The sequence below is a fragment of the Gigantopelta aegis genome, chromosome 7 (genome assembly GCF_016097555.1).
Source record: "Gigantopelta aegis isolate Gae_Host chromosome 7, Gae_host_genome, whole genome shotgun sequence".
In the NCBI taxonomy this organism is placed as follows: Eukaryota; Metazoa; Mollusca; class Gastropoda; order Neomphalida; family Peltospiridae; genus Gigantopelta; species Gigantopelta aegis.
This window is the reverse complement of record NC_054705.1, coordinates 4,756,446-4,776,470: the sequence shown is the minus strand read 5'-3', so window position 1 is coordinate 4,776,470 and position 20,025 is coordinate 4,756,446. Positions and strand designations below refer to the sequence as shown.

General features: G+C 38.8%; 1 protein-coding gene and 1 long non-coding RNA gene across 2 annotated transcripts in view; one reads left to right on the top strand and one right to left on the bottom strand.

Annotated features, from left to right (window-relative positions):
- Positions 1-4,536: 4,536 nt before the first annotated feature.
- Positions 4,537-12,201, top strand: LOC121377365. Its single transcript, XR_005958607.1, has 3 exons — positions 4,537-4,642; positions 6,585-6,716; positions 11,758-12,201. It is a non-coding gene; the product is annotated as an uncharacterized LOC121377365 (long non-coding RNA).
- A 745-nt stretch (positions 12,202-12,946) lies between these two features.
- LOC121377324 (sialin-like) overlaps positions 12,947-20,025 on the bottom strand; it is a 26,835-nt gene continuing 19,756 nt past the window's right edge. Inside the window, exons 8-11 of the mRNA XM_041505264.1 lie at positions 20,010-20,025; positions 18,589-18,744; positions 16,470-16,555; positions 12,947-15,742 (exon numbers count right to left, since the gene is read on the bottom strand). The exon at positions 20,010-20,025 is cut by the window's right edge and continues 117 nt beyond it. Of these exons, the coding sequence (XP_041361198.1) occupies positions 15,500-15,742; positions 16,470-16,555; positions 18,589-18,744; positions 20,010-20,025 (501 nt within the window). The 3' untranslated portion in view covers positions 12,947-15,499. The remainder of the gene's footprint in view (positions 15,743-16,469; positions 16,556-18,588; positions 18,745-20,009) is intronic.

Here is a 20,025-nt window from a genome sequence, read left to right as displayed (position 1 = left end):
ACTGAGGTTTATATCAAAGTATACTGGACATACAAACACTACAAAAATATAATTTTGTGAGTGCTTAAAGCATATTATATCCTACGTGTAATATATACTAGGGAGTGCATAATATACATATAATATAGATTGGGGTAGTGTATATTACATGTATAATATGCACTGGGGAGTGCTTATTCTATGTATAATGTTGACTGGGGAGTGCAAATCCAGGGGAGTGCAAATTATATGTGACACCTGTCCTTGGACTAATATATAAGATAGTACATAAAGCGGCATTTGATGTACCAGATATCCAATTTACGTTGTAAATCAATTTGAAAACACGAAATTTGGTCATCGATGGTGACTCAGCCAAGATTAAAACCTGACTACTGAAAACCATGCACATTTGTGACGTGAACATATAAGTAGAGCATAACAGGATTAAGATTATGTCAAAACTAAGATGCTGCCTTTGTCAGTTAGTAACCATTTATCTTATTTCGTTCGTTAGGTATGTTTCGAAACAGTTTCCTGTAAATTAAACCAGTCATTTTAGATTCTAGGAAATGGGGAGCGAGGGCTTGGGGTTTCTATATCCAGAAGAAAATGTACGAGGTTGTTTGTTTGTTTGTTTCTGTGTTCGTTTGTTTGTTTGTTGCTGTTGTTCTTTGTGTTTTTTCTGGGCCTTTTCCTACCCTGTATACATAAAGATAACCATCTTTCCTTGTGTCAATACCCTACTAGATCCTGTGGCACCAACTATATATTACGCCAACCCTAACCAACTCCAGATGTAAAGTTTGTCTTGTGACACCTCTAGAGCATATTCATTTATTAATCATCGGCTATTGGATGTCAAACATAAATTTTGGTATTTTTGACAAATAGTCTTAGAGAGAAAACCCGCTATGTTTCCGTTAATAGCAATGAATCTTTCATATGCACCATCTCACACATAGGACAGCATATGCCACGACCTTTAATATAGCAGTCGTGGTGCACTGGCTGGGACGAGAAATAGCCCCATGAGCCCACCGGCAAATATAACTTCATTTCATTTCAATTGAACTTATTTTTGTGCTTATATCAAATTAAGGTTGAAGCACGCTGTCCTGGGCACACACCTCAGCTATCTGGGCTACATAAACTAGAACTCGACTCCATGAAAACACCAGAATATTAAAAAAAATCCAGGATGACCTGAAACACTTTGGATGTACAATGTCTTATTTCAGTTTACAAAAACGGCTCTAATAGTTTAAAAATATGCCTTAAAAACTAACGTGTGTCACTTTGATTTAGTGTGTAATATATACAGTTAGTATGCACTTGTCAACCTCGACATGCATTATATAGATATTTCATACATCTATACATACATACTTATACACACACACACACACACACACACACGCACACACACACACACACACATGCATATATACATACGACTCAAAATAACGTTTTAATACTGAAATCTAATTATAATAATGAAACGTTTTATACTGAAATATGAGCATAATACTGAAATATACGTTTTATAATAAAATAGTATTATTGTACTGAAATATGCGATTTATGCTACAACATGGGTATAATAATCAGATGTTCGTTTTTGAATGATGCATAGCTTATTACTCATGCTCGGTCACTAGGCGCATCGGGCGAGGTGAAAACCAGGATACAGGTATATGGAACAACATCGGGCTCTCACACCTTTCTGTGATAGACTGGTTACTGTCAACATGGGACATATTTTATACTTGTCGAAATAAGTGCATGGGCTATCTATACCTCCACCGCTGAGTATCAGTGTTTGTCATTCTTCTCTTGGCCAGTTATCACTTGCGTGCATGGGCTATCTATACCCCCACCGCTGAGTATCAGTGTTTGTCATTCTTCTCTTGGTCAGTTATTACTTGCGTGCATGGGCTATCTATACCCCCACCGCTGAGTATCAGTGTTTGTCATTCTTCTCTTGGTCAGTTGTCACTTACGTGCATGGGCTATGTATACCCCCACCGCCGAGTATTAATGGTTGTCATTCTTCTCTTGGTCAGTTATCACTTACGTGCATGGGCTATATATACCCCCACCACTGAGTATCAGTGTTTGTCATTCTTCTCTTGGCCAGTTATCACTTGCGTGCATGGGCTATCTATACCCCCACCGCTGAGTATCAGTGTTTGTCATTCTTCTCTTGGTCAGTTATCACTTGCGTGCATGGGCTATCTATACCCCCACCGCTGAGTATCAGTGTTTGTCATTCTTCTCTTGGTCAGTTATCACTTGCGTGCATGGGCTATCTATACCCCCACCGCTGAGTATCAGTGTTTGTCATTCTTCTCTTGGTCAGTTATCACTTGCGTGCATGGGCTATCTATACCCCCACCGCTGAGTATCAGTGTTTGTTATTCATCTCTTGGCCAGTTATCACTTGCGTGCATGGGCTATCTATACCCCCACCGCTGAGTATCAGTGTTTGTTATTCATCTCTTGGCCAGTTATCACTTGCGTGCATGGGCTATCTACACCCCCACCGCTGAGTATCAGTGTTTGTTATTCATCTCTTGGCCAGTTATCACTTGCGTGCATGGGCTATCTATACCCTCACCGCTGAGTATCAGTGTTTGTTATTCATCTCTTGGCCAGTTATCACTTGCGTGCATGGGCTATCTATACCCCCACCGCTGAGTATTAATGGTTGTCATTCTTCTCTTGGTCAGTTGTCACTTATACCCCTTCACATACACGGATTTTTCTTACGAGTCCTTACGGATCGCCAACTCGTATCCAATCGCAAGCATCCGTAAATAACTCGCTGGTATCCGTAAATAACTCGTCACATCTCGCAACAACTCGCAGACACTCTTAAGGATCCGTGAAAGAAGAGGCAATTTTTTTGACATGTCAAAAATCTTCTTACGATTGTCCACGGATTGATTTTTCCGTAAATAACTCGTAACAATCCGTAAGTATCGTAAAACGCTCGCAACAACACGTAACCATCCGTAAACTGCTCGCAAGAATCCGTAAATGACTCGTAATAATTTTTTTAACGATTTGTTACGGTTAGTTTACGATTTATTTACGGATTATTACGAGTGCTTACGTGTTCTTTACGATTTCATTCGGGTCGTGTTACGATGGCTTTACGGATTGTTACGAGTTATTACGAACACTTTACGTGTAGTTACGAGTACTTTACGAATAGATACGTATACTTTACGTATTCTTACGTATTGTTTACGATTTGGGGAAAGGTATAAAAGCTGCAAAATCGAACACTTCATTTTCAGTTGTTATCAAGAAGTCATAGAAGTCACATCTCTGCATATCTACTCTACAATATCTACAAGCATGGCTCCAAATAAGAAGGCAGTCAACAAGAAGTCTCCTGCTCTTCGAAAATCTCCGATGATAAGATGATACATTGAGATTTGCAGGATTTATATATTTTTTGGCAAAAAATCGTAAGGACTCGTAAATACTCGTAACTACCTCGTAACTATTCGTAACAACACGTAAACAGGTCGTAACTAACACGTAAAAGCTTCGATGAATAGTAACATTCCGTAATATACTCGTAACAATCCGTAAAAAGCTCGTAAAATGCCCATAAGTTGCTCGTAGTTATCCGTAACAACTCGTAACAAATCGTGGAATTTTGCCGTAAATACATCGTAATAACTCGTAATAATCCGTAATAAACCGTAAATAGCTCGTAATAACTCGTAACAACTCTTAAATCGGTTGTAAAAGTGGCCAAATCGTAAGGATCCGTGAATTTGTGCGATCCGTAAGGACTCGTAAGAAAAATCCGTGTATGTGAAGGGGTCATTACGTGCATGGGCTATCTATACCCCCACCGCCGAGTAAAATACCGGGTGGGGGTGTTGGCTAGATGAAAAAAACTAAGTGGTAAGTACAGACTGGATGATTGAAATGGGAGAAACTGACAAGGAGGAATCTACAGATTACACTAAGATCCCGACTCTATATCAGCATCAGTTTATTTATTTACTTACTTACTTACTTACTTACTTACTTATTTATTTCTCTATTTCTCTATTTCTCTATTAATTAATTAATTAATTTATTTATTTCTCTATTTCTCTATTTATTTCTCTATTTGTCTATTTATTTATTTATTTAATTATTTATTTGTTTATTTATTTATTTATTTTTAAATCTTTATTTATTTATTTATTTATTTATTAGTCTCTACCGGTCCCACCAAACGTTTGTTTTCACAATTCTGTAGATAATGATCTGAACTGTTGGACGTAAATAAATAAATAAATAAATAAATAAGTAAATAATAATGAACATAATTTAGAAAGAAAGAAATAGAGGAGAAAAATAATATAGCCAAAAATGAAACCGAAAATTAATAAAATGCATTTTGTTGGAACACATCATTTTTTCCAGTAAGCTGTCTCCCGACCCGGAAGTAATGACAAATGCAAATATTTACAGGATAGTCATCAATAGGTGTTAAATATGATTATGGGGCTGAATGAAGGTATAAATCAATTAAACCATTTAGAATGCAGTTCGTGATATGACGCGATAAACTGGCCATCTGTCACCGAACCGAGCCACAATTATAGTTCACAATACACGGTAGTTAAAGCGGATATACGAACACATAAAGGTATATACTTTGGGAGTTTTTTTATTGTTTTATTTTTATTGTTTGTTTGTTGTTGTAGAGTTGTTTTGTTTTGGGTTTTTGTGGTTGTTGTTTTTTTCAATTAAATCTCTCTTCTTTTTTCTCTCGTTCTTCTTCTTCGTCTGCGTTATTATTTATTATTATTATAATATGATTATTATTAATTATCATCATCAGCAGCATCAGCATCATCATCATCATCATCATTATCATTATAATGATCATCATCATCATCATTATTCCCCCACCAATCTGTCTTTGTGTATCATCAAACACTGGCTGTAAATGTGGGTAAGAGCGTGTGAAATAGCACTTGCTGTTTTGCGATACAGATACTATTATTTTAATTACTTCAGTGGGTTTAACTGGTTTTCGATCAGCTTGGTGTTTATGACGTAGTAAGTTTCCCCTCTTAAAGCCTAGATCGTGTTTGCAATAACTATAATATTAAATGTGCTGAGGTGTCGTTAAATAAACATGCCCATCTCATATGAATACACATTACACTATTAACACCATTTATACTATTAGTATTATTATAGTAGTAATAACTGTAGTAGTAGTAGCAGTAGTAGTAGCAATAGTAGTAGTAGTAGTAATAATAGTAGTAGTAGTGGTAGTAGTACTAGTAGTAACAGTAGTGGTGGTGGTGGTGGTAGTAATAGTAGTAGTAGTAGTAGTAGTAGTAGTAGTAGTAGTATGAAGAGAAGGAGGAGGAGGCTTGGATAAGGAGGTGTTGTTGTTGAAGATGTTGTCATAACCATATATGTTAGTGATACATTGCAATACAAAAACGTATTGCAATATATATTGCACTATAGTTGATATTATATAAATTTAATATTATATTTATGTTTTGTTATGAAAGCAGAAGGGATAAACTTTTTAATGATCTTATTAATTTAGTGTCAATTATCATGCTAAATTAGTTAGTCTATTTTGTTTCAAAAAAACCAACATATTTACTACTTCATGATTCAGTGCCGCCCTCTGTGCTGTTAGAATATCCCGCAGCTGTACTGAATATAAATTCAGATGGCACCTGGGGTGGGGGGACTACAACTGTCAATCGGTTCCACGTAATGTTATCACTACCCCTAGGGCAAGATAAAAACAAAGAGAAAAGAGTGAAATAAAATGTATAAACTGTGACATTTAACAGGTGGTATTGGCCAAATGGTGTAAAACAAAATCATCACAGTGGCGTTTGTATGTATTAATCTTGAATCATGAACGCGGAATGATAAAATTCAAAACATGAAAAAAAAAACAAAAACAACGTTTGATCTCACTGGCGAAAACAAAATCATATTGTGTACATTCTCTACAAGGAATACATAAATAAATAGTATGAATTTTAACTCCCATATATGTATATAAAGTACGAGTATTTAGTATTGTGTTCACAATATTAATAATAAATGACACCCTTGTGGCGTTTGACAGCTTGGGCTAGCACGTTCAGTCTAAACAATTAAGAACGTGGTCGCTGATTGAATCAATGTGACCTCTACTGGTTCCAAAGTCCGAACCACATTGCTAACAACTACAATTTAATTACCAGTAGATTTCCACAACGTTTCGTGAAGACATAAATCGTAAAACAATGACATTACTACTGCTGACAAAGATTCCACATACATGTACTGGATCGTCACCTATATCGACTTCGAAAACATTATAAAAACATGCACTTTTTCGCTGGCTGCCATTTAGTGTCATCGCTAATTAATACATTTTGTGTTCGTTTGTCTATTCCCCGTCAAATAATATATAATAATGTGCAAAAATCTAAACTATACAGCGGTTGGTATCGAACTGATGAAGCTCTTGATATACCGGTTTATCTTAGCAGCAGTAATCTGTGTCGTAGCCTCAATGGTATTACTATTAGTATGTGTTTATTTATTAATGTTCCTTGCAGATGAAACTGGTGATGTGCGTGATGATGATCATTCTCCTGACAACGGTCATGGCGCCGATGTCTGACGGAATGACCCGATGGAGGCGATTCATGAGGGTGTTTCCTGACCCTCTTCAAAAACAGCGAGAACAGGTCTATTGTTACTAAAAACAGAAAATTTGGCGTGCGAGTGCGAATAGTTTTTACATGCTCTTATACCACTAGAGTTTTGAGCATGTCCGTCCCGGGGCGTGTCTCTGGATAGCAAGGGGCTTGTCCCGGGACAGACAACTTGGAGTAGTACTCAGTTATAAACAATGACAATAGGTATTCATGCAAAATACCATTTAACCCACAATCCATTGCGAACACTTTACATGTACGTATATAATCTAGAACAGGTTGGATAGAAATGTGTTACCATGAGTCTGTGAAGCAGTTTTCATAAACAGATGTATATATGTATCCTATAACTTTACATGTACGTATATCATCAAGAACAGGTTGAATAGAAATGTGTTACTATGAGTCTGTGAAGCAGTCTTCACAAACAGATGTCTATATTAATCCTATAACTTTACATGTACGTATATCATCTAGAACAGGTTGGATAGAAATGTGTTACTATGAGTCTGTGAAGCAGTCTTCACAAACAGATCTATATATTTATCCTATAACTTACCCATGACATCCATGCCATGTGGTGATTTAGTGTATTAACTCGGTTAATAATGGTATGCAAATTTAAAGGTCTATGCAAATTTGCAAGGTCTCTAGTTGCTGTCAATGGGTCATTTGTTTACAAGCCAACTAGATATGTATACCTGAGCGTAACGTTTTCATAAGGTTTAGTCAATATCCGTGACGACAAACTAACTACTACTACTACTACTACTACTACTACTACTACTACTACTACTACTACTACTACTACTACCACCACCACTACTACTACTTATATATACTTGAAGGCAAAAGTTATTGTGACACACAAAAGACAAAGATAATTGATGATATTTTTACTGCCATGTATGAAACGTTGTAACATGGAAAGAGAAATGTCCAAAGGTATGGAAACGAGCATTAGTCCATGGAAAGGGCGCACCTGCCATATGTAAATGAGCCACATCACTAGAGGGGATCCAGAGCAGAGTTCACACAGTCAATAGCGAGTGTGTCCACCTTTAGCATCGATAGAGGCCTGGCACCGTCGTCTCATTGAGGCCAATGAACACTGAAGAAAAGGATGGTACGGGCTGTGAGGGTTCGGATCCATGTCTCTTGGCCAGGGGTTGTCATGGGTGGTCGGCCGCTACGGGGACGTCCCTGACCTGGTTGTTTTGTTGATATCGTTACCATAAGTGTCATATGGTGCTTCTGTGGACGTTGAATTGACGTGCGACGTCACGCTACGAGGTCCCAGATTCAAGCTTCCCTATGACTCACCATCTGTCATTTTCACTGAGGCATGACATGACGACATTGCATCAAACAGTTCACTAATGGTGTTTTTCTGACTTCTGGACGTCTGAAGGCTGCACGGAGTGGCAATGATTTGCGACTGAACGTCTGGCCTTTTATGATGAACACTGGACAGCATTTCTCCCGAATATTTCATGTTTCTTGCACAAAGCATGCAATCGCTGCAACAACTGCTTGGTTGCATTTCTTTGAGCTGTTTCATGCACATTTCTCTGGTTTACATCCATAAATCCATTCACAAATTTATTACTCCAAACAATCAATGTCACAATAAATTTTGCCTTTGAGTATATATCTATGTATGTATGTATGTATGTATGTGTGTGTGTGTGTGTGTGTGTGTGTGTGTGTGTGTGTGTGTGTGTGTGTGTGTGTGTATATGTGTATGTATGTATGTATGTATATGTCTGTATATTGGAAATTTTGAACTTGAATTCGTATTAAATTTAAACATTTTAAATACAACATTTCTTAGACTTTTGATCGAATAGTTCTTAAACTTTGTACTATTTTTATTAAATTAAAACCAATTGGAAACTCTTTATTTACATTAGGGGTTGTTTTCGTTGTTGTTTCTTGAGACATTAATGAATTATCTACTACTGACATTAATGAATTATGTACTACTGACATTAGTAAATTATCTACTACTGACATTAATGAATTATCTACTACTGACATTAATGAATTATCTACTACTGACATTAGTGAATTATCTACCACTGACATTAATGAATTATCTACTACTGACAAACTTGAAAATTAAATAGCGGAGCTCTATAGGCTGATAGGCCAATTGCTATTAATTTTGTTTTATTTTCATTTAAGTTTTAGTTTACTGTATTTTTTATTATTACTAGTATTTCTTTGTTTTTGGTTTCTGTGTTTCTATGTCTGTGTGTGCGTACGTGCATGTGCATGCATGCATGCGTGAAGACAGGTCAGGGAATATTGACGTGTTGGTCGAACAGTGAGTAAATACAATAAACGTGTATTCCAGGTCAGGGGATATTGAAGTGTCGGTCGAACAGGGAGTAAATACAATAAACGTGTATTCCAGGTCAGGGGATATTGACGTGTTGGTCGAACAGGGAGTAAATACAATAAACGTGTATTCCAGGTGAGGGGATATTGACGTGTTGGTCGAACAGGGGGTAAATATAATAAACGTGTATTCCAGGTCAGGGAATATTGACGTGTTGGTCGAACAGGGAGTAAATACAATAAACGTGTATTCCAGGTCAGGGAATATTGACGTGTTGGTCGTACAGTGAGTAAATACAATAAACGTGTATTCCAGGCCAGGTGATATTGAGGTGTGAGTCGAACATGGAGTAAATACAATAAACGTGTATTCCAGTTCAGATAATATTGACGTGTTGGTCGAACAGGGAGTACGCACAATAAATGTGTATTGCAGGTCAGGGGATATTGACATGATGGTCGTACAGTGAGTAAATACAATAAACGTGTATTCCAGGTCAGGGAATACTGACGTGTTGGTCGAACATGGAATAAATACATAAACGTGTATTCCAGGTCACGGGATATTGATGTGTTGGTCGAACAGGGAGTAAATACAATAAATGTGTATTGCAGGTCAGGGGATATTGACGTGATGGTCGTACAGTGAGTAAATACAATAAATGTGTATTCCAGGTCAGGGAATATTGACGTGTTGGTCGAACATGGAGTAAATACAATTAACGTGTATTCCAGGTCACGGGATATTGACGTGTTGGTCGAACAGTGAGTAAATACAATAAACGTGTATTCCAGGTCAGGGGATATTGACGTGTTGGTCGAACAGGGAGTAAATACAATAAACGTGTATTCGAGGTCAGGGATATTGAGGTGTTGGTCAAACAGTGAGTAAATACAATAAACGTGTATTCCAGGTGAGGGGATATCGACGTGTTGGTCGAACAGTGAGTAAATACAATAAACGTGTATTCCAGGTCAGGGGATATTGACGTGTTGGTCGAACAGGGAGTAAATACAATAAACGTGTATTCCAGGTCAGGGGATATTGAAGTGTCGGTCGAACAGGGAGTAAATACAATAAACGTGTATTCCAGGTCAGGTGATATTGACGTGTTGGTCGAACAGGGAGTAAATACAATAAACGTGTATTCCAGGTGAGGGGATATTGACGTGTTGGTCGAACAGGGGGTAAATATAATAAACGTGTATTCCAGGTCAGGGAATATTGACGTGTTGGTCGAACAGGGAGTAAATACAATAAACGTGTATTCCAGGTCAGGGAATATTGACGTGTTGGTCGTACAGTGAGTAAATACAATAAACGTGTATTTCAGGTCAGGTGATACTGACGTGTGAGTCGAACAGTGAGTAAATACAATAAATGTGTATTGCAGGTCAGGGAATATTGACGTGTAGGTCGAACAGGGAGTAAATACAATAAACGTGTATTCCAGGTCAGGGAATATTGACGTGTGAGTCGAACATGGAGTAAATACAATAATCGTGTATTCCAGGTCAGGGAATATTGACGTGTAGGTCGAACAGGGAGTAAATACAATAAACGTGTATTCCAGGTGAGGGGATATTGTCGTGTTGGTCGAACAGTGAGTAAATACAATAAACGTGTATTCCAGGTGAGCGGATATTGACGTGTTGGTCGAACAGTGAGTAAATACAATAAACGTGTATTCCAGGTCAGGGGATATTGTCGTGTTGGTCGAACAGTGATTAAATACAATAAACGTGTATTCCAGGTCAGGGGATATTGTCGTGTTGGTCGAACAGTGAGTAAATACAATAAACGTGTATTCCAGGTGAGGGGATATTGACGTGTTGGTCGAACAGTGAGTAAATAGAATAAACGTGTATTCCAGGTGAGGGGATATTGTCGTGTTGGTCGAACAGTGAGTAAATACAATAATCGTGTATTCCAGGTGAGCGGATATTGTCGTTTTGGTCGAACAGTGAGTAAATACAATAAACGTGTATTCCAGGTGAGCGGATATTGTCGTGTTGGTCGAACAGGGAGTAAATACAATAATCCTGTATTCCAGGTCAGGGGATATTGTCGTGTTGGTCGAACAGGGAGTAAATACAATAAACGTGTATTCCAGGTCAGGGGATATTGTCGTGTTGGTCGAACAGGGAGTAAATACAATAAACGTGTATTTCAGGTAAGGGGATATTGTCGTGTTGGTCGAACAGTGAGTAAATACAATAAACGTGTATTCCAGGTCAGGGGATATTGACGTGTTGGTCGAACAGGGAGTAAACACAATGCATGTGTATTCTAGGTTAAGGAATATTGAAATTTTGGTCGAACAGGGGGTAAACACAATAAACGTGTATTCCAGGTCAGGGAATATTGCCGTGTGAGTCTAACAGGGAGTAAATACAATAAACGTAAATACAATAAACGTGTATTCCAGGTCAGGGAATATTGACGTGTTGGTCGAACAGGGAGTAAATACAATAAACGTGTATACCAGGTCAGGAATATTGACGTGTTGGTCGAACAGGGAGTAAATACAATAAATGTGTATTCCAGGTCAAGGGATATTGTCGTGTCGGTCGTACAGTGAGTAAATACAATAAACGTGTATTCCAGGTCAGGTGATATTGACGTGTGAGTCGAACCGTGAGTAAATACAATAAACGTGTATTCGAGGTCATGGAATATTGACGTGTTGGTCGAACATGGAGTAAATACGATAAATATGTATTGCAGGTCAGGGAAGAGCAGTGGATAGATTTACAGAAGACGACAGGACTCTGAACTTCCGGCGGTGAACAGAAAATAGGCCTTCTCAGATGTCTGCTCCGGCGGTAAAAAGAAAATATTCGGATATCTGCTCGCTTGTTTTGCTGACCTTTCTTTAATCTAGTTATTTATGTCTGTTTAATATACCCGCAGACATATAGAGAAACAAACATACACATATCCATCGATCCATACACACACACACACACACACACACACACGTATGTATACACTAAACATGCACACACGCACACATATTTAAAATTGTGAATGATTTCAACAATCTGATGCAGCACTCATAATCATCCTACTGTAAACACCTACAACACTTTCCCAAGTGATCACGTGTGGTGGGATTTGTTACATGAAAATTACGAATTTGCATTAATAAAATTAATAGTGTCAAAAATCCATTAACAGTTGTGTATAATTCGTCTTTTTTTACCATAGTTTGACAACCAATAGCAGATGTATTTTTCGTGTTGAGGCGTCTTTAAACATCTAATCGGATGCAATTTTTCTTTTTGTAATGTACGGGCATTTCATCCAAACTGGGCGGTTTATAGACCCCTAGCAAAGAGGTCGCCTGATACGTGGTCGGTATAGGACGGATCCCAGTCGGTGGGCCCATTCCTCGATCAGTCATTGCAGAACGAGTAGTGTATCGAATGCTGTGGTATGTGGTGTCCTTTCTGTGGCATGGTGCCTATACAATACCCCTTGTTATTAATGAAAAGACCTACCCCAAAACAGCGTGTTTCATCTCCAAGTTTGACATCTAATAGACGATGATTAATAAATCAATGTGCGCTAGTCGTGTCGTTAAACAAAACACAATTGAAACATTTGTGTTTCTTTTTTTTTTTAAATTCAACCGCTTCCTCTGTTCTTTTTTTGTGCGTGTTGTATGGGGGTTTTGTGTTGTTGTATGGGGGTTTTGTGTGTGTTGTATGGGGGTTTTGTGTTGTTGTATGGGGTTTTTGTGTGTGTTGTATGGGGGTTTTGTGTTGTTGTATGGGGGTTTTGTGTGTGTTGTATGGGGGTTTTGTGTTGTTGTTTCCTTGTTGTTATTTTTGGCTCTCTTTTTTTTTTTTCTTTCTTTCTTTTTTTAACAAACGTCCGTAGACTATATAAAACAAAACTTTACAAGACAATGAACAATAAAATGACAATAGTTTAATAAATGTATTGCATACATCGTTTTGGAATCAAATCAAAATGTAAGTAGATCTAGTGTATTACCATTATTACCGTAAATCCTAGAATAGAGGCCTGCCTCGATTGGAGGCCGGGTCTCAGAGCATCGCGGAAACAAAATAGAAGCCTGGCTAGAGATTTCCACAAACACAAAACTGTTTTGTATGAAAAACATAGCAGCTTGCCTTGAAAAGTAGCCTGATCTCAGAGCAAAAAACCCACACAAAAAACCCAAAACAAAACTAACAAACTAACAAAACAAAAACAAAAAACATCCACCCACCTAGGCGTTAGTTCAGGGATTTACGGTAACTGCATATAAAACGCCATGTTTCTGTGATGTTATAACACAACTACAATACAGAGTTACGTCCCATAATGATTAAATAACTAAAATTGTGAGTACCAAAAGTATGTCATGGATGGGGTTTTCCTAAGTATTCGTGAATACCTTAGGGTTAAGATCGCTTCCAAAAATATACGTAGTTCTTATATTTCGGCGAACCGTTCCAAAATGCGCCCAAATTCTTTCATTTAAGCTGCGCACATTTCCAATTCCATAGCACCTAACCCCCACGCCCACCCCCACCCTCTACCGACCCCAGTTCTCTCTTGCACCTGCCAGTGTGGGCGGTCCGCTCTCCCACCCACCCCAACCCATTTCCTGTCCTGGACAGAGAAGTCGATCAAGACCGACACCTGTGGCCACGACAGCCGTGCTCTACAACAACTTGCTCTGAATGTATACGTACAACCCTATGACATGAAATGACATTAAAATCGCTTTATGAAACGGGGCCTACATCAAAACGAATGACTTTTAAACCTATCAATCAGGAAAACTGCCGAAGCAAAATATATGCCGCAGAAAAATATTATCCACGGCAGTTTTGCAGTTAAGGTATAACTCAAAAGTTTAATAGTTCTGTATTACAAAAATAAAGAATTAACTATGAAAAGTAACTTAGACATTTTTAAACTTCCACTGCAAAATACATTTCGCGGAAAATTGAAAACACCTCGGGAATATGCACGTCATCACCGACTGCCCTGGTTAATTTTGTATTCCAGCCTCAGTATATAATACTGTTGCACTGTAATAGCGGAACGATAAATTGGTTATGTTTTTCTTTCAGAAATATGCTTTTTTGTCCATATGTTAAAACACATCAATATATCATTGTTGTCCATGATGTATGTGTTATGGAGAAGGCCTAGTAAGTTGAAAAACGTACTCAATCTATTTGTTTTTCAAACAAACTTAAATACTTTTCCAACTAACTGGATAACAGGGGCGGGTCCAGGATTGTGAAGGTGAGCCGTAACAATTAAACAAATGCAAGTTTGAGTTTGCCATGAGCTCATGAGCTGTGCTCTCAAAAGGAGTAAGATTTGTTCGAGGGGTGGGAAAGGGTTTCGGGCCATACTCGTCTGAAAACAGTTTAAAATAGAAATGCGTTGTCCGTGCAATTTAGAGTTGTTCTGTGGATGATTGATTTGTTTTAAGTCATTAAAGAGGGCTCTTCAACCGACTGGGTAGATATGGGGTGGGGTGGGGGTGGTTCACAGGACGCCTGGGACCCTTCTCTGAATCCGCCAACAGTTAATGAGAAAGACGTGGGTATAGTTACCATAACAAGTTAATACCAATATGACGAGTCTGAGATCCTGGCTGTGGTTGGATCATGCACTGGGATGCGAACCCAACTCATACCAGCCTTAACTGAGATCATTTGTGCCCCTTTCACACATTCACGTTTGGTCGTAGGTTTCGCCGCGTTTTGCGGGTGGTCGCGGAGGTTGGAAATGGTCGCCGTTGAAGTACGTTCATTGTACGTCCTTTGTACGTTGTTACTACGTCCAGTACGTTCGACTTACGACTAGATCGCGCCCAAAACACTTACGATCCCCGTACGCTGTTAATACGTCCATAACGCCCACTGTACTGTTCTGGGTGTTTTAGAATAAGGAATGCGGACCAAGTTTATGATTTTTATTTTTTTAATATGCGGAACGCGAACCACAAAAATTAGGACGTAGTAAGAACGTGCTGACAACGTACGTCAGACGCCATGAACATACATAGAACGTAGCGAGAACCTAATTGGAACTTCCTGGACGTAGAACTAACGTATGAAAAACGCCGAGTTGGCGCTGAGTACGTAATCGGAGCATACAATGAACGTAGTATGGACGTACAGTAGACGCCGAGAACGCAGTCAACAAATTGTGGCGACCAACCACGTTCTATGTACGTCATTTGTACGTCCACTCTACGTCCACTACGTTCTTTCTAAGTTCTATACGTTCTGGGGTACGTTTCGACCATTGTACGTTCACCACGACAACGCGGTGATCGTGGTGACTAGAACATGTATATGTGAAAGGGGTTTTAAGCACTATATCACTGGTGGCTAAAACATGTATATGTGAAAGGGGTTTTAAGCACTATGTCACTGATGCTGGTGTATCGCAAGTCGCTGGATTCTGAGCAGTACAACATTACAATGAACTATGGACAGGATCTTATTGCTCGGCGGCCTATCCGGCGATATTTGTCTGGGATGTATATCGCCTTTTGGTCTTTGTCGTCTGCTGCCGAGTTGACTGCGAGTTTCTTCTGTTCCTCCTGGACAGTGAGCTCGTGATACCACGCGGCGGGCTCTCCTTCAGACAGAAAGAGAAACACTAGCCCCCCAGTCGCGAAAACCCCCGCCGTGATGAAGAAAAATATCCTCCACTCTGCCATCGTTTCCTGAAAACATAAATATAATTTGCATCTGTGTATTTTGATAATGATGTTAATGATGATTACATGATGATGGTGATGATGGTTAAAATTATAATGACAGTTAAAAATTGTCATGGTGATGATGGTAATAATGGAAATAATAGTAAACAAATATTATGATGATGATTATTATTATGATGATGATGATGATGAAGTTGATTATGATGGAGATCAGTATGGTGATTACGATGTTGATGATAATAATGGTATTGATGTTGGTGGTGATGGTGACAATGGGGATGATGATGTTGGTGATTGTGATCGTTATAATGATGATGTGATGCTGATGCTGATGATCATGATGATGATGTTTGTAGTGGTATCGATGGTGGTGGTGATGATGATGATGGTGATGATGAGTATGATGATGATGATGACGACGACGATGTTGATGATGACGATGGTGGTGGTGGCGGTGATGATGATGATGATGATGATGATGATGGTAACGACGATGTTGATGATGGCTATGTGGTGGCGGTGATGATGATGATGATGATGATGATGAGTATGACGACGACGATGTTGTTGATGATGACGATGATGATGATGATTATGATGATGACGACGACGGCGATGATGATGACGATGGTGATGATGATGATTATGATGATGATGATGACGACGACGACGTTGATGTTGATGATGATGATGGTGGTTGTGGTGGAGATTACACCAATACAAGACTTACGTTATGGTTGGTGAGTGCTCCGACTACGGCTGGACCTATGAAGCCTGTCGTCGTGCCAAACGTGTTCGATATGCTCATCATAAGACCTGGACAGAGAGGGTACAGTAGATAACAAATCACTAAGTCATACATAATAAAACACTGTCGTCGTGTTCGATATGCTCATCATAAGACCTGGACACAGAGAGGGTACAGTAGATAACAAATCACTAAGTCATACATAATAAAACACTGTCGTCGTGTTCGATATGCTCATCATAAGACCTGGACACAGTGAGGGTACAGTAGATAAGAAATCACTAAGTCATACATAATAAAACACTGTCATCGTGCCGAACGTGTTCGATATGCTAATCATAAGACCTGGACACAGTGAGGGTACAGTAGATAACAAATCACTAAGTCATACATAATAAAACACTGTCATCGTGTTCGATATATGCTCAGCATAAGACCTGGACACAGTGAGGGTACAGTAGATAACAAATCACTAAGTCATACATAATAAAACACTGTCGTCGTGCCGAACGTGTTCGATATGCTCATCATAAGACCTGGACAGAGAGGGTACAGTAGATAACAAATCACTAAGTCATACATAATAAAACACTGTCATCGTGTTCGATATGCTCATCATAAGACCTGGACAGAGAGGGTACAGTAGATAGCAAATCACTAAGTCATACATAATAAAACACTGTCGTCGTGTTCGATATGCTCATCATAAGACCTGGACACAGTGAGGGTACAGTAGATAACAAATCACTAAGTCATACATAATAAAACACTGTCATCGTGCCGAACGTGTTCGATATGCTCATCATAAGACCTGGACACAGTGAGGGTACAGTAGATAAGAAATCACTAAGTCATACATAATAAAACACTGTCATCGTGCCGAACGTGTTCGATATGCTCATCATAAGACCTGGACACATGAGGGTACAGTAGATAACAAATCACTAAGTCATACATAATAAAACACTGTCATCGTGCCGAACGTGTTCGATATGCTCATCATAAGACCTGGACACAGTGAGGGTACAGTAGATAACAAATCACTAAGTCATACATAATAAAACACTGTCATCGTGCCGAACGTGTTCGATATGCTCATCATAAGACCTGGACACAGTGAGGGTACAGTAGATAACAAATCACTAAGTCATACATAATAAAACACTGTCGTCGTGTTCGATATGCTCATCATAAGACCTGGACCCAGTGAGGGTACAGTAGATAACAAATCACTAAGTCATACATAATAAAACACTGTCATCGTGCCGAACGTGTTCGATATGCTCATCATAAGACCTGGACACAGTGAGGGTACAGTAGATAAGAAATCACTAAGTCATACATAATAAAACACTGTCGTCGTGTTCGATATGCTCAGCATAAGACCTGGACAGAGAGGGTACAGTAGATAACAAATCACTAAGTCATACATAATAAAACACTGTCGTCGTGTTCGATATGCTCATCATAAGACCTGGACAGAGAGGGTACAGTAGATAACAAATCACTAAGTCATACATAATAAAACACTGTCATCGTGCCGAACGTGTTCGATATGCTCATCAGAGATAGCAATCACTAAGTCATACATAATAAAACACTGTCATCGTGCCGAACGTGTTCGATATGCTCATCATAAGACCTGGACACAGTGAGGGTACAGTAGATAAGAAATCACTAAGTCATACATAATAAAACACTGTCGTCGTGCCGAACGTGTTCGATATGCTCAGCATAAGACCTGGACAGAGAGGGTACAGTAGATAGCAAATCACTAAGTCATACACAATAAAACATAGCTAAAATATTACCAAAGATAGAGAGACGGATAAATATAGAAGCGCATATACAGACATGCGATTCATTTTAAGCCACAACAAAAAGGATCAACTTAAGAAAGAGATTATAAGTGTTAATAAATCGACCGACGGGGATCGATCCCAAACCGACAGTGTAAAAGGCGAGCGCTTTACCACTGAGCTATGCCCCACCCCCTACTTCCAGTGTAACCATTAAAGCGTGAGTAGTGAATTTTGAAGAATTACAGCTAATGGAATTAATTCAGTTGTCCTGAACTTCTGGCTCTTTAGCACACACTGACCTGCGTATTTGGGTGCGATATCGAGGTGGTTGACGCTGTAGCCTGCCAGAGTGAAGCCGTTAAGACCGATAGCCAGACAGAGGAGGGCGATGACCAGGGTGGGGTTGTGTCCAGCGTACCCGACACTGACCATGAACCCGACTGGCACCAGGAGACCTGGAACAATGAAACACAAATATAGTACCCCTGCGCGTGCTGTAACCTCACCGTGGTGCAGGGGTGTAACATTCTCTTTGATAATGGTCAATACAGCACAAATTGAAATTTTGAGTAAAAGTCAGTATCTATCTGTGATATTTGTATTTTTGCACAGTTCTTTACATTGTTTTTTTTATTTAAATCTTGAATTTTTATATTGATGTTGATCATCACCTTATTTGTTTGCATTACCATAGTTTGACACCCAATAGCCGTTGTATTTTTCGTGCTGGGGTGTCGTTAAACATTCATTCATTCATACAAATATAGTAGTGCATCACAATGGTTCTGATCATGGTTATGGTTATTGTGATTCTGCTGCTGCTGCTGATGATGATGATGATGACGACGATGTCGGTGATGATGATGATAATGCTGCTGCTGCTGATAATGCTGCTGCTACTGATAATGATGATGACGAAGTTGACGATGGTGATGATGATGATAATGCCACTGCTGATAATGCTGCTGATGATGATAATGACAACGATGTCGATGATAATGCTGCTGCTGCTGCTGATAATGCTGCTGCTACTGATAATGATGATGACGAAGATGACGATGGTGATAATAATGCTGCTGCTGCTGCTGATGATGATAATGCTGCTGCTACTGGTAATGATGATGACGACGATGATAATGTTGATGATGACAACGATGATGATGATGATGGTCATGATGACGATGATGAGATGTCGATGATTGTGATGATTGTGATGATTATGGTGGTGATGACGACGACGACGATGATGATGATGATAATCACAGACGTTGTGCCAGAATATAATTTGAAGGCACGTAATAAAAACAAAAACAAAACAAAACATACGTGTCCCTACTAGCTGGGTATGTGTTTTATTATTATTAAAACATTTTTTAATTTGAAATAATTGTCAAAGTACATGAATTTCGTGTACTTTGATAAGTTTTATACACCACTCCTCTTACTATAAGCTTTCTAAAAAACATTAAAATGTATCAATTAATTTTCAAGATTTTCGGTAACGTAATTTTACCCTTCGTACCTTCTGGCAGAAACCCTGCATGATGTTGATGAATATATTTCATTTTGGGATTTATATCAAATTCACCATCTCTAACAATTATGCGCTGATTATTTTACGCGACCAAACGCTCGAACGTGTATGTCCACCAGGCTGTACAAAAGGATAATTTAAAAATAAAATAAAACAGGAAGCCCGTGATTTTGAGTTTGAACCCACCAATAGAATTCATTAG